Source organism: Mesoplodon bidens (assembly GCF_964165515.1).
Source record: "Mesoplodon bidens genome assembly, chromosome: 1".
NCBI classification, from domain to species: domain Eukaryota; kingdom Metazoa; phylum Chordata; class Mammalia; order Artiodactyla; family Ziphiidae; genus Mesoplodon; species Mesoplodon bidens.
The window spans coordinates 220,717,288-220,737,883 of NC_138176.1; the positions used below are offsets into that span (position 1 = coordinate 220,717,288).

General features: G+C 42.2%; 1 protein-coding gene across 6 annotated transcripts in view; it reads left to right on the forward strand.

The window, feature by feature from the left end:
• SMAD1 (SMAD family member 1) overlaps positions 1–15,016 on the forward strand; it is an 80,169-nt gene extending 65,153 nt beyond the window's left edge. For all 6 annotated transcript variants that reach the window (XM_081224959.1, XM_081224956.1, XM_081224954.1 and 3 more), the window contains 3 exons: positions 2,405–2,626; positions 9,436–9,692; positions 13,632–15,016. In XM_081224959.1, the coding sequence (XP_081081085.1) occupies positions 2,405–2,626; positions 9,436–9,692; positions 13,632–13,775 (623 nt within the window). In that variant the 3' untranslated portion in view covers positions 13,776–15,016. The remainder of the gene's footprint in view (positions 1–2,404; positions 2,627–9,435; positions 9,693–13,631) is intronic.
• Positions 15,017–20,596: the final 5,580 nt, after the last annotated feature.

Here is a 20,596-nt window from a genome sequence, read left to right on the forward strand (position 1 = left end):
TTTCTCAGGGTATATGCCTAGTAGTGGGATGGCTGGGTCGTATGGTAGTTCTATTTTTAGTTTTTTAAGGAACCTCCATACTGTTCTCCATAGTGGCTGTACCAATTCACATTCCCACCAGCAGTGCAAGAGTGTTCCCTTTTCTCCACACCCTCTCCAGCATTTATTGTTTCTAGATTTCTTGATGATGGCCATTCTGACTGGTGTGAGATGATATCTCATTGTAGTTTTGATTTGCATTTCTCTAATGATTAATGATGTTGAGGATTCTTTCATGTGTTTGTTGGCAGTCTGTATATCTTATCTTCTTTGGAGAAATGCCTATTTAAGTCTTCTGCCCATTTTTGGATTGGGTTCTTTGTTTTTTTGCTATTGTAGCTCTGTATTTTGATAATCTCTAGAATATACTCTCAAACATAAAATTATGAGTTGACAAAGATTTTGGTTGGGGAAAATAACTCCTGTCTCACACGTCCTTGGAATGTGTATTTGGGGAACAGAATAGCAGGAGAGAATGGGCACAGCACTGTGAAACAGTTATAAGCCTGTGGACCTGCAGCCATGGTGGCTAAGCCCAAAATGTCTGATTTGAGGAAATAGACCTTCAATTTGCTTTAAAATTTTTCCTTTAAATGGCTTAACATTCTTTCCCCATTAGAATAAGTTTACACTTAATATTTTCATGAGGATGGGCTATTGGCCTTGTGGTTGTTATACTTCGGTAGTTTTCCTGGAGCAGGGGTCAGCAGACTGCAGCCCACAGACCACTTCAGCCTGCTGCCTGTTTTTGTAAATAAAGCTTTATTGGGACACAGCTGTGTTCATTCATTACATATCATCTGTGGCTGCTTTTGCACAGCTAGGGCACAGTTGAATAGGGGCCATAGAGACCACGTGGCCCCCAAGACCTCTCTGGCCTTTTACAGAAAAAAAACTGTCAGCCTCCAACCTGGATGAATAGTCCTGTGAGCAATCCTGATAGCTGATTAAAGCCCTCTCTTAGACTTCCCTGATGGTCCAGTGGTTAAGACTCCGAGCTTCCAATGCAGGGGGTGCGCGTTTGATCCGTGGTCGGGGAAGTTCCGCATGCCGTGAGGCACAGCCAGAAAAAAAAAAAAAGCCTTCTCTTAATGATGTTGCAGTCTTCTTTAAGATTTGGCACCTGTAAATCACTGAAACTTTGGTCTTTGAAATACAGCTTATTGACATGGGATAACACTTAGCAAACAGGGAAGATGGTGTATGTTTGTGTTCAGCTTACCTGCTTAAGTGTATAAAGCAGTTACTCTATGTGTGGATTTTCTTAATGATCATTTTCCTTATTTTCTTTACCAAATTCTACAGTAAAGCTCATTTTAATATTCGTGGAGGTTGATGTTAAGAACACAGGGGTCCTTCTCCCTTAACAGTTAGAGTTCGTGCTTCCAATGTGGATTTTCTCTTTTTTTTTTTTTTTTTTAAGATTGTACACTCAAGTCTTCATAAACCTCAGATCATTACATATTGGCATACTAGATATATATGGTTTGTATTCCTGGAATTGCTAAAGCAGTGGTATAAGGTTTTACTGCAGAAGGAACTTATCTTTAGAACTTTTTAGTTGCAAATGTTTAGAAGCATGTTCTGTTTGGAGATTTGTTAGTCTTAAGAGATTTGACTTAACAAGCTGCATCCTGTCAGTAAAGTTGGGTAATTTCCATTGTTGGCCCATTCTGGGAATGGAGAGACAAAACACACCTGCTCTGCATGACTTAAAGCAAATATAAGGAAGTTAGCATGAAATCTGGATGAGAGAGATATGATTCATCCTGTAAGAATGGCCAGCTGGCAGGATTTCTTCCTGAGCTTGAGGACTGGAGCAAAGCTGTAGCTGTAAGAGTTATTGGCAACCGAATGTGAAGTAAGGTAACTTCTTATCAATAATTAGAAACTGATTTTCACTGCTTTGAAAAAGTGTCGGCATACTGAGGCGTTGTCCAAAGCAATTCCCCTTTGTGCCGGCACCTTTGGCACATTTCCTGTCCTCTATTGTTCTCTCCGCACTTGTTTTTTCACTTGCCACTTGTTGCGTTTCTTTAGATGGTGAGCCAGGGTCAGTGGTGGGGTCATTTCCATTTTGGTGAATTACAGAGCGTTCAGCACATGCTGCTCGTGTGTGCTTGCTTAGCCAGCGTCTTGGTTATCTGATAGCCGTTGGAGAAAATATCTTCCAACGAAAGGTGAATGTCACACTTAGCCAGGAGTACCCTGCTTCCAAGATCAGAGATAAACTCTATACGTTATAATAGCAGTGGCTTTTTCACATCTTCATTCCGGGACCCTGAGGCAACTTCACGACACAGTTTCAGTTTTTGAGAGCCCAGGGCACTCACCTTGCTTGACTCTAAGCTCATCTTTCTTAAAGATGTTCAAGCAGTTGCTTACGAGGAACCAAAACACTGGTGCTCTATTGTCTACTACGAGCTCAATAACCGTGTGGGCGAAGCTTTCCACGCCTCCTCCACGAGCGTGCTGGTGGATGGTTTTACCGATCCTTCCAACAACAAGAACCGCTTCTGCCTTGGGCTGCTCTCCAACGTCAACCGGAATTCCACTATCGAAAACACTAGGCGACACATCGGGAAAGGTGAGCTTTCACTGGAACCTCTCTCAAATGTCTGTGTGTCGTGTCCCTCTTCCCCCAGAACTCACCCGTCGTTCCTGGAGTCAATACCAGATGATATACGCTTGCCGCTATGGTTTATAAATATTTTTTCAATTTATATATTATCAGGAAGTTCTTCATTTTCCAATCAGCGATGTTTGCGGTCTCCTGACTCATAATAATTATAGCTGGAATAGTGATTTGCTATCTGGGGACACCATTCTATCGCGTGTTTTGCCGAAGAATGAAATAGCTGTTAAAAAATTCTTTACAACCTAAAACTAAAAGCAAAAAGCAAATGAAAACAAGTAAATCGAATGTATTTCAAATGAATACCATGACCCACTGGGGAAAGAACTAATTCAAAATAACTTATGAATATATAGTATTTGGCTATAGAACCTCAGCCTGAGCCAGGTAAGGTAGAGCGACTGCAAACAAATCCTGAACTCTTTTTAATAGACTTGATTATTTAGGGGCAGTGTGAAGGAGACAGTTATGAAATTTTAAGATGTATTATAATATTATTAAGCAAATGACTAAATGTGTGGTTGTTGGGGGAAACCTGGGTTTTCACTGTGGAATAAGAAGAGACATACAAGTGTGGAGGAGGGTAAAAAATAAACCCTGTGGAGGTATCAGTGTGAGATCATGATTTTAATCATGTGTATATGCATATTTATGTACTGTACACGTGTATGTATGCACGTGTATGAAGGCACATGTAGATGTGTCTCTGCATGCATCTAGTTTCTGATCTGTCTGCTGAGAGGGCCAAGAGGCAAAGATACCCAGTAGTAATAAGCACATACAGTCCTCAGACCATCATCTCTCAACTCCATGGCTGCCAAGAGGAACCGGGGCTTTTGGAGAAAGGGCTGACTCCAAGGCTGGGATGGGTAGACGCAAGATGAGCCGAGACATTCTTTTATGTCCGAAAGTAAACAAATACTTATGCACATGATGGAGGCATTTCCCAGGAGCCAACTTGGAGGGGCTTCCACTGGCCAACTCTGGGACAGTTCGAGCACCAAAATAATTAAATACAGTAGTGAGTTTTAAACCGCTGGAAAACCATAGTAATTCATAAGTCCGTGCCGATAATAGAGAAATAAATGAATGGGGAAGGCTGACTGGTAAATGCAGAGTGAGTTGGTGGAGTTAGAAAGTCCCCATTTTGCAGCCATCAGGCAAGAATAGTCAGGATGCTAAATATAGAGAGAATTTTTTATGAGAATCAAGATATTTTCATGGTCTTTAAGTATCTCCTCCCAGGCTGCCTATTACTGACATGGGAGAATAAAAATCAGTAACTGTTTAGTGGAGAAATTGGACAACATCTTGACTAGGCGCTGAGAATTATCATCGCCAGTGAGAGGCAGATGGAGGTCGTGAACCTCCAGCTGTGGTGCTCTGAGGAGGGAGTAACGTCACCTACACAGAAATCCAGCTGAGCATGCAGATCTGAACCGAATCTCAGGGTGCCTTCAGACAGACCCCAGACACAAAGGGTGAGAAGGGACTGTAGTCTTCCAAAATACTGATGCCGAAAGACAAAGGTGTGAGAATGTTCCACATTAAAACGGCTAAAGAAACATGACAGCTCTATGTAATAATCTGCCCCTGGACATGATCCTGCAGCAGACAGGGGAAAATACTACAAAGAGCATTACTGGGGTCAGCAGACAGAATTAGAATATGAGTGGTAGATAAGATCAAAGTATTACATCAGCGTTAAATGCAGTGGCATTGCTGATTATGCTGTGGCTTGTAAGAGAAGACCCCCTATTCTTAGGAAATACACACTTAAGTATGTAGGGGTAAAGGACCATGATGAAATGGTTCAGGAAGAAATTATATATGTATCTTATGCTTATAGATAGAGATATCTATCCACCTAGAACAATCCTGTGTCCGAATGTATACACGTATGTACGTATGTGTGTGTATATGAGGGTGTGTGTGGAAGAATAGAGAGGACAGAGGTACCCATGATGAAGCACATGGAGTGAACTGTCCCAGCAGGTGAATCTGGAGAATGGTTGTGTGGCTGTTCTTGGTTCTGTTTCTCTTTGTTGTTTGTTCTATTTCTGTAAGTTTTGAAATTATTTCCAGAGTCAAAGTTTTTTTAAATGACCTACTATGAAATTTAGAACAAATTAAAAGGTTATTCAGTAGGTGCTTAAAAGACATTTGAGATGAAGTTTAACATTGAATCCTGGAAACAAAAACAACAACTCTTAAAACAGGAACTGATAGATAATTCCTTAGTATGCTTAAGGGAGAAAAATAAGCCTAAACTGCACATCTAATGATGAAATGTCAGAACTCAGGTTCATATCGTATGGGTATCTTTCTGTGGTCTCTAAACCCCTGAAATTGTATAAACACAATTTCGCATACATTTGGGACACAGGGACATAGTTTTCATTCTATTCTAAAGTTGACCGTTACTCCAATGTAGTAAAAAGCCATTGTACTCCGGAACATGCCTATTAACAGTTAGGAAGAAAATAAGGATTCTGGGAATGCTGTTATTTCAGATTGTTCCAGATGCCTCGACTCTATTTTTAGAAATTATATATCAGTTTTCTTTCATCTGGCAATAACCAGTTAGAAAATGTAATGGAGAGGAAAATTACATTCTCATTAGCAACAGAATGCATAAATAATCTGAACCAGCAACATATGAGAATTATGTAAAGAAAACCAAATTTCACTTAGAGTGAAAGAAAATTTGAATAATAAACAGGTGGTCTGTGTTCCTTAAAGAAAAGGCTTAATATTGTGAGAACATTTTAAGGATATTCATGCTTCCTAATTTAATTCATAGTTTAAACAATCCATGTCAGAATCACAATGTTTTGTTCTTTGAAAGTTGGAAGATGTATTCTGCATATTACCCAGAAGGATAAATAAGTGAAAATAGCTACATTTTTTTAATGGAAGAGTAAAGAAAAAATTCTCAAGGTGAGGATTAATGAAAGATTATGAAACTACAGTTAAATCGGTGTGTAGACAGAACAGTAGAATAAAGTAAACTCAGACTATACTGTATTTAAAAATTTAATGTCTGATAAGTGAAGCGTAACAAATTAGTAGCGTCTTCCAGTGGTCCTGCAATAACAAATTTAGCTTCGGGGGGAGGCTGGGGGTAGAAACCCTGACCTCATTCCACATATGCAAATGGATTAATGAGTTGAATTATTTTTTAAGGCAAGCTCTTGAAAAGCTAGAAGAACATATATTGATCAAGAGTGGCAGAGAGGGCTTCCCTGGTGGCGCAGTGGTTGGGAGTCCACCTGCCAGTGCAGGAGACACGGGTTAGATCCCTGGTCCGGGAGGATCCCACGTGCTGCGGAGCGGCTGAGTCTGCGTGCCATAACTACTCCGCAGTAAGCCCATGCACCGCAATGAAGAGTGGCCCCCGCTCTCCGCAACTGGAGAAAAGCCCGCGTGCCGCAGCGAAGACCCAACACAGACAAAAATTAAATAAATTAAAAAAAAAAAAAGGATGAGATAGACTGGAAAATGCTTTAAAAAAAAAAAAAAAGAGTGGCAGAGATTTTCTAAGCATAAAAAACAACAGAAAGGGCTTCCCTGGTGGCGCAGTGGTTGAGAATCTGCCTGCCAATGCAGGGAACATGGGTTCGAGCCCTGGTCTGGGAAGATCCCACATGCCGCGGAGCAACTAGCCCCGTGAGCCACAATTACTGAGCCTGTGCGTCTAGAGCCTGTGCTCTGCAACAAGAGAGGCCGCGATAGTGAGAGGCCTGCGCACCGCGATGAGGAGTGGCCCCCACTTGCCACAACTAGAGAAAGCCCTCGTACAGAAATGAAGAGCCAACACAGCCATAAATAAATAAATAAATAAAATTTAAAGAAAAAAAAGTTTAAAAAAAAAAAACAACAGAAAGATTGCAAGAGATCTGTCTGCTTAAAGATTTCAAACTTTTGGGCCTCCCTGGTGGCGCAGTGGTTGAGAGTCCGCCTGCCGATGCAGGGGATACGGGTTCGTGCCCCGGTCTGGGAGGATCCCATATGCCGCGGAGCGGCTGGGCCCGTGAGCCGTGGCCGCTGGGCCTGCGCGTCCGGAGCCTGTGCTCCGCAACGGGAGAGGCCACAACAGTGAGAGGCCCGCATACCACAAAAAGAAAAAAAAAAAAAAAAAAAGATTTCAAACTTCTGTAGGTTAAAGAAAAACAATACCGTGAACAAAATTAAAAGACAAAGGACTAACGGGGAAACAAATAAGACATAAATTATTTATATCTTTCCTATATGGACAGCTCATTAAAAAAATAATAAAAATACTAGAACCCCAGAGGAATAAATATGTAAGAAATATGAACAGTAAATCCATAAGAGAAACACAGATGGCTAGTAAACAGAGGAGAGCATATCAAGGCTCACGTGCAAATTAAAACAATATTGTTTTCCAGCTATAAATTAGGGGAATTTTGTTGTTGTTTTAAACTCAGACTCAGTACTGGCACGGGTGAAGTGAGACAGGCACTCCTCTGCTGCTGGAGAGAGTGTACATTGATACAAGCACTCTGGCAAAGTGAATCAAGAGCCTTCGATCCAACGACTTAACTTCCAGGAATCGCTCCTAACGATATTATCAAAAATTATGCTGAGGCATTCGTCATGGCATTGTTAATCATAGCAGAAAATTAGTATCAACAGAATGGTCCAATAATGGGAGAATCCTTTAAATAAATTGTTGTAGTCATTCAATGGTGGAGATATGTTAAATGTCTGCAAAGAAAGTTTAATGACACTCAAGACCAAATGCGATGTGTATTCACAGTTACTGCCTCTGGGCCACTAAAGGAGTGATAATGTTTTCTGCTTCTTGATATTTTGCTTTACTTTCTAAATTTTCTAAAATGAAAATTCCTCATTTTTATAATCAGGAAAAAAGTAGCAAACACACACACCCTTCAATTGTTTTCTCTACATCAGACAGAGAAATGGGCTTCTGCTCCAGCGGCTATTTAATTGTTACAGCAGTCTTAGCCATTGTGTATACATATCAACACAGCACATAGTTTTTTTTTTTTTCATTTTTCTAAAATACTTTAGTTCACTCAAATCATGACAGCCCTGTAGACACAGCCAGCAGCTCGACTTGCATTTTTTTTCCTTCGTTCTTTCTTTAATATCTTTATGGGAGTATAATCGCTTTCCACAGTTTCTGCTGTACAACAAAGTGAATCAGCTATACGTATACATATATCCCCATATCTCCTCCCTCTTGCGTCTCACTCCCTCCCACTCTCCCTATCCCACCCCTCCAGGTGGTCACAAAGCACCGAGCTGATCTCCCTGTGCTATGCGGCTGCTGCCCACTAGCTATCCACTTCACGCTCGGTAGTGTATATATGTCCATGCCTCTCCCCCGCTTTGTCACAGCCTCCCTTTCCCCCCACTGTGTCCTCAAGTCCGTTCTTTACGTCTGCGTCTTTATTCCTGCCCTGCCCCTAGGTTCATAGTACTGGTTTTTTTGGATTCCATATATGAGCACATAGTATTTGGGATGAGACAATAGGTCTAGCATTGACTAATAAGCTTTACCAGAGTTACCTGCAAGGTCCATCACTGAAAGCCACATGGGATGTGACTCTGTTTGCTGGGTGGCCTGTAATGGTGTGGGGTTTTGTCAGAGTGGTATTTTCCCCTTTCATTTTTTTTAAAGGCTGGGTAAGATCAGTTTCCTACACTCCTGGCACTCTAGGTCTCACAGGAAGAAGTTTGGAGCAGATAATAGTTGAGTGAGATCAGATTCCACACAGTATGAATTATTTTTTCTAGGTTTTTTTTTTTCCTGGACCTTACATCTTACACTTCTCAGCAGTACTTCCTCCACCTGTGGTTTTCTAATTCTTTTACTCCTTTCGATCCTCCCTTCCCCTCCCCTAAAATTTTTCGAAAAGCTTAGCTGCAAAATAAATACAAGAGAGCTTATGTAACGAATATGCGTAGGATCCCATAATCAAGTTCAGCTTTATTGTGCCATGTTTTTATTTATTTATTTATTATTTTTTTCTTTTGCGGTACGCGGGCCTCTCAATGTTGTGGCCTCTCCCGTTGTGGAGCACAGGCTCCGGACGCGCAGGCCCAGCGGCCATGGCTCACGGGCCCAGCCGCTCCGCGGCACGTGGGATCCTCCCGGACCGGGGCACGAACCCGTGTCCCCTGCATCGGCAGGCGGACTCCCAACCACTGCGCCACCAGGGAAGCCCGTGCCATGTTTTTAAAGTGAGAATTTGCTCTGAATCCATGGCCAAATAGGCATTAAATGCTTTTCAAAATGAAATGGCTGGGCTTCCCTAGTGGCTCAGTGGTTGGGAGTCCGCCTGCCGATGCAGGGGACACGGGTTCGTGCCCCGGTCCGGGAAGAAACCACGTGCCGCGGAGCGGCTGGGCCCGTGAGTCATGGCCGCTGGGCCTGCGCGTCCGGAGCCTGTGCTCCGCAACGGGAGAGGCCACAACAGTGAGAGGCCCGCGTACCGCAAAATAAATAAATAAATAAATAATGAAATTGCTGCACTCTGTTACTTATCATTAAGAGCCTTTGTTGTTTCCTACAACCTTCTAGACATGCATGTTGACCTATGGACATTGTATTAGCTAATACAGTTAACTAAGATTTTCTCAATTGTGCAAGACTTGGAGAATGTCTGTTTATCGAATCAACCATGTAAATTTACATTCTGAAGCCACGCGGATGCTTTTCAGCCGGGGAAAGCCATCATGACCACACTCTGTGCTTTGTCTCCCTGCAGGAGTTCATCTTTATTATGTCGGAGGCGAGGTCTACGCCGAATGCCTCAGTGACAGTAGTATCTTCGTGCAGAGTCGGAACTGCAACTACCATCACGGATTTCACCCCACTACTGTTTGCAAGATCCCTAGTGGGTGTAGTTTGAAAATTTTTAACAACCAAGAATTTGCTCAGTTACTGGCACAGTCTGTGAACCACGGCTTCGAGACAGTCTATGAGCTCACAAAAATGTGTACTATTCGCATGAGCTTTGTGAAGGTAAGTGAGCTCCGATTCCTCTGGTCAGGGTTTAACGCACTTCCACGTTATGTGTAAATCTGTATCCTCTTGATATGTGTCCATAGACACCAACTTATGATCTAGACAGTTTTAACCTTTGACAAGGATGTCAACTCTGAGGAAAGTATCATTGGAATATAGGAGTGTTTATGTTAAATGTTAGGAGTAGCAGGCTTTAATAACTTTTCCTTATTCAAGTAGCACTATTTTAGCTATTGGAATACTATTAGAATATGTTATTATGTATATATATAAAGTATATGCTTTAAATGCATGGTTGTCTTACGAGACCAGTTCTTTTTATTTTTTTGTTTATTTATTTTTTGGCTGTGCCACGTGGCTTCAGGGATCTTAGTTCCCTGGCTAGGGGTTGAACCCTCGCCCTCGGCAGTGAAAGCGCAGAGTCCTAACCCCTGGGCCGCCAGGGAATTCCCAGAGATCAGTTCTGTAAACGCACCCCTCTTTTTTTTTAATGCTATGCCTGTTAGTACTTTTAGGATGGTGACACTTGTTACTTTTGTTTCAACAATAAGCAAGTGGTCTTTTTTGTGTGTGAAAGTAAAAGTTCATCACACTGGGATTTATTTTTGATTGGTCAGTTTTTTAGTGGTTCCAGTAAAGCTTGTGATTTTCTGTTTGTTTGGGTTTTTTTTTCCAAACAACAGTAATTTATTCTCAGGTACGTATGGGTGGGCAAGGGATGCACTGATCTAGTATGAGTGCCACTGGGGGTGGCTCTGTCCTATATGACACTCATCCTTTTTTTTTAAATACATCTTTATTAGAGTATAACTGCTTTACAATGTCGTGTTAGTCTCTGCCATACAACAAAGTGAATCAGCTGTACGTATACATATAGCCCCATATCCCCTCCCTCCCTCCCACCCTCCCTATCCCACCCCTCTAGGTGGTCACAAAGCACCGAGCTGATCTCCCTGTGCTATGCAGCTGCTTCCCACTAGCTAGCTATTTTACATTTAGTAGTGTATATATGGCAAGGCTACTCTCTCACTACATCCCAGCCTCCACCTTCCCCCGATTTTCTTATATTCAAGAGTTAATAAGGCCCTTGCCTCAGCGCCAGGATTGTGCTGTGAGGTGCGAGGAGAGTGAAGGTTACGGACATTGCTCACAAGAATTGATCTCTTTTTTGCCTCCTCTTCTGCCTCTGAGAAGTAAAAAGTTTTAAGATGCCATCGAAATGGAAAAAAGAAACTCATATGTCTGATTAAATTTATGAGTCAGAAACTTATTCTAGTGGCTGACTGACTTGGCTCTGAATCCTCCAAGATAGATTTTCCTCCTCTGTTACTCTGAGGAACAAAACTAATTATATATTTGGGCGAGGCAATCGTCTTTCCTATCCTCTCTTCAGAAGCTCACAGAACTTGTTGTTAAACCTGTTCTGTGATGTATTTATTACAGAGGGTAACTTTGGAACCTTACTTTGTTAATCATCCTTTACGTCAAAGATATCTTTCCCCGAATATCATTTTTTCCCTACTTCTTTGAGTCACATGAGCAGATTTTCAGTGTGTTTTCTTGAAACACAATTCAACAGTTTCTTATAGCTGAGTCCGGAACATTTTAGTATTGAAGGAGGTTTTTTTTTTACCTTTTCAAGAGGTTTACCTATATGCTATGTACCTATGAGACTACGAAGAGCTTTCTCATCCATTATTAATGTGCACTGTTTAATTTTTGACTTAGCATTTTGACTGAAATGAATTTTAAAATGAGGACAGTGACTTGCCAGCATTGTTTGTGTTTGTTGTTTTTGTTTTTTGTTTTTTGGGTTTTTTTTTTTTTTTTTTTTTTTTTGCTGTACGCGGGCCTCTCACTGTTGTGGCCTCTCCCGCTGCAGAGCACAGGCTCCGGACGCGCAGGCTCAGCGGCCATGGCTCACGGGCGCAGCCGCTCCGCGGCACGTGGGATCTTCCCGGACCGGGGCACGAACCCGTGTCCCCTGCATTGGCAGGCGGACTCTCAACCACTGCGCCACCAGGGAAGCCCGTGTTTGTTGTTTTCATTGATATGGAGGAAAGCAGACCTCTTGAGAGTCAGGAGATCCCGGTTCTAGTTCTGTGTGTGTGATTAAGGCCCCGGGATTCCTTCCCGATCCCCACGTTCGTTATCTTTAAAATGGGTGGCTGCAGTTGGGGAACTGTGGTGATCATTACTGAGGTCCCTTGATAAGTCTATTGTTATTGAAGGACCACTCTAGGAGAATGTATGACTCTAATGCTCCAATTGGCTTTCTCCTCAAACTTATTTCTTATGGATTACCCAATCAATTTTACACATTTTTAATTATTGACTTTTACACAAGTAAAAACCACCGTTACGCTGATAAAAAGTGTTTATAATGCAAAGATATGCATTAAAAATGTATTAGATTTCATTTATTCAGCGAACATTTTTAGCACCATTCCAGAGAATTAATACAAAATGAAAAAGCACCTAAAGTCTCTAGCTTCAAGATGCTGATGGCCCAGTCTGTGTTTAATTATAATATAAAGTGGTAAGTATTGGAAGGAAGGGTTATACAGGCTATAATGGACACAGCTAGGAAGCTGGATTTGGAGAGTTAAAGATAAACATGTTATTTTAAACTCCCTGCTGACATGATAACGGGCAGCTACTTTATTGTACGTTAGCAACAAAAAATTTACACATGGTACAACATTTTCTTTATTATCATAAGGACTGCATACTTTGCCCTCTCACACTTAGCATCTTAGAGAAAGGATATAGAACGTTTTACTAATATTAATAGCCAATTTTGTACTATTTTTTAAAGATGATCATTTTTGGACTTTAATATAAAACACATACTTTATAAATTATTTGCACAGTAAACTCCGCATATCTGAAAAACCCAAGTCATTTCAGCTGAACAAGTGTTTCTAGAGCTTCTGCTTTGTGCCAGTCACTGTGCTAGATGTTTGAGATCAAAGATAAATAAGATCTGCTCTCTGCCTTCAAAGAACTTACTATCTAATGGAGGAAACATGCACATAAATCTTTTGATTAAACTTAGCAGTTTGTTGATATATGTACAAATGCATGGATGTTTATACATACGCAGTTCATGTATCACAACTTTCTCCTGAAAGTTCTGATATTTAGATACATTTCTTGAACTTCTGGGGGTAGGTAGATAGCAGAGATAAATAGAACCTGGCCTTGTCTGACACCCTCAGGAAACAAGGGTTTATCAGGACCTTGTATGCCATCCTCCACCATCCCAGTGAGGTTTTGGTCTCTGCAGTGGCAAAACTGTTTTTCTCTTTTGTACAGGGACTTGCTTCTGTCAGCTTTCATGTCCTAATTCAGTAATCCTGAAGGTGCCTGGCAAGCTACCCTCTTGTACAGATGATTCAAGGCAATGGCTAGGTGTTACTAATTGATTCAAGGCAATGGTTAGGTGTCGCTAATAGATTTTTGGAAACTTACGTGCTCCTGCCAGTTTTGCTTAGAGACTGAAAGGTCAAGCTCTGTGTTTATAGAGACTTCAGTGGCTAAATAGGAAGAAACAGAATGTCAGTTTGTCTTACATACCTTTTTCCTTATGTTCTTGATGTTGAAATGAGAATTTAACATCTGTCACAATATTATCGGTGAGATAATGGGCAATAAAAATGAAAGTTAGAAAGTGTCTTTATTACAAACAGCCTTATAATGTAGTTTAAAACGTTCATTCCCCAAGACCAGTACTTCTTAATCTGGAACCCATGGATGGCCTCTGGGGAGCCGTGAAATTGCCTGCCAAATCATGTGTGCACATTTGTGCACGTTTGTCTTGTGGAGAGAACCGGATCTTTAATCGGAGTGTCTGGTTATGTGAGCTCTTTTTACTTCATAAGTGTAACCACTGAGTCAAACAAGTTAAATGACCACCTCCCATGTTGTTTCTAGGGTTGGGGAGCAGAATACCACCGCCAGGATGTTACTAGCACCCCCTGCTGGATTGAGATCCATCTGCATGGCCCGCTCCAGTGGCTGGATAAAGTTCTTACCCAGATGGGTTCACCTCATAATCCTATTTCCTCTGTGTCTTAAAACGGCCTCGGGTTTCTGCCTCTTGAGAACTATTGAGCCTTGCATGTACTTGAAGGATGGATGAGTCAGACACCATCTGAACTGACAAAGGAGCCTTGATAATACTTGACCTCTGTGACCAACTGTTGGATTCAGAAATTTCAAAACCTGGGTAACATGCTGTTGATATCAAGAACCTGTTTAGTTTACATTGTAACATTCTATTGTAAAATCAACTAAAATGCATACTTTTAGCAGGACTTCGTGTGTAGTTAAAGGAGAGATGGCCAAGCCAGGGACAAATCATCTGTTGGGAAAACGGTCCTAAGAGATTCTGTTGTGGTCGGCACTTTAAGGTCATCGTTTGGCAGAAGCTGAGCATTAATAGTCTTTCTGACGTGTGTTTTTATCAGGTTTAGAGCCCACGTGGAGTCTTCTCGCATGGGTGTTCATAATATTTTAAAACTATTTGTTTAGTAATGGTTTTTGTTTGTTCGTTTTTTTTAAGTAAAGGTTAATCTTGGTGATATACATAGTAATCTTTCTAAAATTGTATGCTGACCATAATGCTGTCAGAATAATGTTAGGCATATGCTCTTTGCTAAATATATATGTACAGAATATTTGGAGGTTAAGAATTGATTAGATTAGTGGATTTAGGAGTATTGGAGGGGGCGGGGGGAGAGGGAAATGACAAATGTAGAATATACTGTAAAAATTCAGTTTGTTGCTTTAAAGAAACAAACTGATGCCTGGATTTTGCTGTGTTTCAATTTTTTAGAGATTTTATCCTACCTTTTTTTTTTTTTCCATCTTCTGTCCTATCCTCTCCAAAAAACAGTTATACAGCTGGTTAATTCATATAACTGTGAGAGCAAATGAATAATTCCTACTATTCTGAAACTGACTGCCTGTATGTTTCAGTACCAATTGTATGGAGTGCTTGAATTTAATAAGGGGTTTTTATGGAGTTTACAATACAGAAATAGGCTTTAATTTTCAAGTGAATTGTTTGCCAAACCTAGTAACTCTGTTAAATATTTGGAGGATTTAAGGAACATCTCAGTTTAAATCCATTTCAAACTTTTTAAGTTTTTTTGTACTGTGTTTGGTTTTATTTTTCTTCTGCTAATCTTTTATATTCACTTACGCTCTCGTACATTGAGTACTTTTATTCCAAAACTAGTGGGTTTTCTCTACTGGAAATTTTAAATAAACCTGTCATTATTGCTTACTTTGATTAAAAATTTGTTGTTTCCTTTCTTCACACACAAGATTTTAAGATTAATAAAGTTCACCACTCTCTTGAGAGATTTTTCTCAAATATTCTTTGCCAAACATAACAAACATAGATGACTGAGAACCTAAATTGCAGAGACAGGCTGAATCATGAAAAGAGCAGAGTCACTTTCAATCAGAAAAGAAAAGACATATGGAACTTAAAAGTTAAGGAAAAGCTAACTTGCACAACCTGGAATTCTAGATCTAAACATACAAGCTTTCTCGTGTGAGCAGTGTCAGCAGCAGCCATTCTTGGTGGATGCCTCTCAGTCCACCAAAAGTCCCAATTTCTAAACTTCAGATGAGGATGCAAGGGTGAATGTGAAAGGATGTAACATTGGGCCAAGAAGGAGAACTAAAACTGCAGCGAGACAGGATGATCTCTTCTGCATCTACTTGTGACTGGGATGAGCCCATCCTCTCTCTCTCTCAGCCCCAGCTCACCCCCAAAATGGAGTTTGCCCACGAAGGACACAGATTTGGGGAGACTCAGATTATTCCCTGGCCACATAGATGCCACTGTTTCTCCTGTACATTTTTGTACCTCTTTCCCAGAGGTATTTATCAGCCCCTTCTACTTCCCAAACTATGACCAAGCAGAAATTTCTGCTACATCTTGCTGTCTCCAAAAGCATCACGGTGTAAGTGTAGAAAGCCCTGAATGGAGGACCTCCGTTATAACACACATTCATGCTTTGCTAGGGCATTTCACTTCTGTGAACCTCTGTGCCCTCATCTGTAAGATGGAGATAATGTCCTTGTGTCTTCATCACAGGTTGAGGGGAGGATCTATTGGAAGAAAGATGTGTTTGAATATACCTGGCAAACATAACTGCCATGCAAGTATGGGCTCACTCTTTCCTTTGACCCCACCCCCCCACCCCCCACCCCCGTCCTCTGTTTTCTCACTTACCTGCTACCATTCCTGGCACAGGTGATCTGATACACAATGGTGATTGGTGAGCTGTGATAAAAGGAGATTAATAAAACTATCAGGCTTCAGCAATGAAGTATAACTGGAAATTGTCTAAGAATAAAGAACTCGGGTCAGGATTTCTCACCTTGTTCCTGGTGGACAGCTATGTTTTGCTTTCCCCGAGTTCCTAGGGCTGCCTGCTAGGACAGTTATGCAAGGGGTTAATTGGTGTAGCTATGCTGGCAGCCAGCTTGGAGATCTACCAGGTGAAACCCCCAGATTGTCCAAGAGATTGAAACGTACTGGGTCCACGACCCTAGGAGTTGGCAGTGTGGTCCTCATACAACTGCAATTATTTGTATTTTTGGTGAAATCCTAGGACTGTTGTCATCAGCCATAGGAGGCTTTTAAGTCTCCTGGAAGTTTTTAATTAAAGGAATGAAAAAGTCAAAGCAACCATTTGTTTGGATTACTAGAAAAAATTGAAGCTAGTTCAAACAAACAAAAAAGGCAATGTGAACTGTTTCATAGTAGACATGTTTTCTGCCCCTAAGAAGGCACTAGGTGGGATGATTAGAAGTGGAGGCCCTGAAGCCACTGCTTCACTTCAGTGCTTCATAGAATTAGACCTCCAGCAAGTTTCTGAACTTTTCTGCACCTATTTCCTCATCTGTAAAAACAGGCAATGGGACTTCCCTGGTGGCTCAGTGGTTAAGAATCTGCCTGCTAATGCAGGGGACATGGGTTCGAGCCCTGGGCCAGGAAGATCCCACACAGCATGGAGCAACTAAGCCCATGCACCACAGCTACTGAGCCTGCACTCTAGAGCCCGTGAGCCACAACTATTGAGCCCACATGCCACAACTACTGAAGCCCGTGCACCTAGAGCCCGTGCTCTGCGACAAGAGAAGCCACCGTGATGAGAAGCCCATGCACCGCAACGAAGAGTAGCCCCCGCTCACCGCAGCTAGAGAAAGCCTGTGCGCAGCAGCAAAGACCCAACGCTCCACAAAAAAAAAAAAAAAAAAAAACAAACACAGCCAAAAATAAATAAATTTATTTTTAAAAAAACAGGCAATAAAGCCTACCTCGTGGGTTATCTCAGAGATTAAGTCCATACATTCAAAGCACTTAGGGACCTCTCAATGAGTATTAATACTACTGATTAAATATGGCTCAGGAGACAATCCGAAAGGAGTTCAATTCAACAGACATTTGAGGAAGACTTACTTACCTTTAAGGCAATTATTAATAAGCACAGTGGGAAATCCTGACCTAAAGGATTTTACAGCTCACTGAGAGAAACCCGAAGGGAGAAAACTAGCAATTTGTGAGTGTCCACTGAGCCAGGCTCTGTGACTGAAGTTTCCACACATTGTCTTTCATCCTCACAAGGATGTGTGAGCTACAATGTCCTTGACTCATGTCCTTTTTTTTAATAAATGAGGAAACTAATTCAGAAGCTAAATAACTTGTCCAAAGTCACCTAGCTAGGTAGTATGGGAATCACAATTTCAATTCTGATCTGATTTAAAAATCGAGAGTTGGGACTTCCGTGGCAGCCCAGTGGTTAAGAGTCTGCGCTTCCACTGCAGGTGGCACGGGTTCAATCCCTGGTCGGAGAACTAAGATCCCACATGCCGCGCAGTACAGCCAAAAAAAAAATTAAAATCTAGAGTTAATTCCATTATATTCTTACTCTTGTCAGTTTGCAGACATGTAAACTTACTATAAAATAAGGCAAGGGCTTCCCCGGTGACGCAGTGGTTAAGAATCCACCTGCCAATGCAGAAGACGCGGGTTCGAGCCCTGGTCAGGGAAGATCCCACATGCCTCAGAGCAACTAAGCCTGTGCACTACAACTACTGAGCCTGCACTCTAGAACCCACAAGCCACAACTACTGAGCCCATGTGCCACAACTACTGAAGCCCGCGCGCCTAGAGCCCGTGCTCTGCAACAAGAGAAGCCACCGCAATGAGAAGCCCACGCAGGGCAACGAAGAGTAGCCCCCGCTCGCCGCAACTAGAGAAAAGCCCACGCATAGCAACGAAGACCCAACGCAGCCAAAAATAAATAAATGAATAAAAATTTTAAAAATTGTAATAATAAAATAAGGCAAAATGAAAAGCATAGAGGAGAACAGAGGAGAGAAAAATGTTCAGACACGGCTGAGTGGAGATCAATGAAGGTTTTAGAGAGTGGTGTTTAAGGTTGAACCTTGAAGGATGGAAGCATTTTGAAACTTTGAGGCAAGAGAACAGTCTGAGTAGAAGTGCGTGTGACAGTCACCTGTTGTTTGGAACACCCCAGCATCTGCCCACCAATTTCTAAAGACCCGTCTCCAACCCACAGGGTTACTGTGGGATTTACCATAGAGTATAATGTGATGTCCCTTCTGGCTACTGTCATGTGGTCCAGGCAGGGGCCTGTTCTGGAACTGGAAGTAGGGAAGAGGGTTTTTCTGTGCCTGGCTGAAGCTCTGGTAAACCTTGGGAATTGTCTCCTGCCATCTCTTCTGCTACCTGTGCTGGAGACAAAAAGTGAGAGAGAGAGGGTTCTCAGGGAATCCTGGTTCCTGGGTCTAGGATTTCCCAAGTGCTGCCATGTTCCTGTTCTTGGCTATCCTGGGACACACCAGAACCTTTAGGGAGAATCCCCTCTTCTGCTTCGTGTAGTTTGATTTGTGTTTTTGTTACCTGCAAGCAAATGTGACTTAAGCAATACAAGTAAGAACACACTTGACTTTTTAAAGATAGATCATTTTTATAGGTAATTTTAACCAAAGCAGTTCTTGTTCACGCAAGATTTTAAAAGTCCAAGAAAAACAAAAAGAAGAAACAAAGTCACCTGTACTAACCCTTGATGAGTAAGTTTATCCTTGAACTAGGTGATTATGATAACCTGACAGAGAGATACTCAGCAGGCTCTAGGAAATTCAGGTCTAAAGTTTGGTCTTATTAGAGAGATGATGATTGGCTCCATTTGGTAAGCAGTTACTGGCACCAGTCCTGTGCCAGCCACCATGCAGGATGATAAAAGTAAACGAATCCTCGGCCCTGCTCTCAAGGAGCCTGCACTCTATTGATAGAGTCAGACAAGTGAATAGGCAATGACACAGTGCTGTGACAACGAGGGGCCCAGAAGGGGGTATAAACGGGGCCAGAAGAGTAAGGGGAGACTTACAACAGGAGATGGTGCCTCCAGGCTCAGTCTCAGTGTGCTGGCTAGGAATGATATGGGCATGGGATGGGTGGGGAAGGTTGTGTGCCAGGCAGGAGGGGCAGAGGGTGGGAGAACCTGGCACCTTTGGGGGCAAAAATGCAGTGCAGCTGGAGTGTAGGGCAATTTGCAATGGTGAAGGAATGGAGGTGAAAGAAGGGGCCAGGTCATTGAAGATCTTGTATACGTAACACTAAAAATGGGATTTCGCCCCTAGAAGTTTAGCTCCTAGAGATCTCAACCTAGAAGTGGTGATGACAGTCCAGAGTCCAGGAGAGAATCTACAGTGAGGCGTACACACAAGGAGCAGAGAGGAGCTAACGATGTAGAAAAGAATCATAGAAACCAAGGGGAGCATGTCAATAAGGGTTTAAAGAACGACATGAAGAGAACAGATGCAGAAAGGGGAGAACTTAGAAAAGGTTTACGCTTGGTACTTAGGAAGTCTCTGGCGACCTTAGAAGTTTTGGGGCGTGGAGCACAAAGCCAACAGATAAGGGTTAGAGAGTCTGGACTAAAAAAAAATGGAGGCAAAGAGCATTGAATCTAGAAAAGTTGAGTGGTGTGGAGAAGACAAGGAAGTGAATATGGTGGCTGGAGAGAGGAGGATGTGAGGAAGGCTGTGTTAGAGCAAAGAGCTATCGCACGTCTGTGAGATGATGTGTGCCTCTTCGGTGAGGTCATCCACCACAAGAGGATAAGGCTGGGCTGAGGAAGAGTGGAAAGGCCACGGCAGGCGCTGAAGAGAGGACTCAACCAGCAATAAGCTCGAGCCCTGGGAGAGCATCGTTGGCAAAGCCGAGGTGGGGGACATGGCCTGGAAGTCGATCCCATCTTCATGGTTCCATAAAGGCTCTGGAATCGGGGGCAGGATTAGAGAAAAAGATGGTGGGAAAATTCCCAGAGTTGATTATTGACAAGGCAGTCCTGGGGAAACTCAAGGGGACTAATGACCATCATTGGAACGGTGGCCTAGGTGGTCCAGGCTAAGAAGCAAATGAGGAACGAGAAACCAAGCAGGAGTCGCTGGGAAACTGGGATGAGACCAGAGAGCACGTTTGGTGTGAATGATCACAGCCTGCTCTCCTTCCATCACTCAGAGAAATTTGAAAATGCTGCATCCCAGGCAATAAATCCTGAACCAAGGCCCTTCATAAAGGGTGATTTGTGGGGTAGAGTTGTGAACGTGGTTGGAGGAAAGAAAATTGAGGAACCAAGAAGTAGGCTGAGAGGAGTTAAGTGTGTCATAGGGAAGAACAAATCTGACTCCATATTGGATCTGTTTCTTTGACTTTGTACTCTGTTGCTGTTGCTAGGAGTTAAGAATGTTGCCTGGAGCCTGAAATATACAGGATAGCTCATCCTCAAGGCTCTGACCTTTAAAGGGATAACACTTTTCTATTCATACAGAGAGAAAAAGTTGCA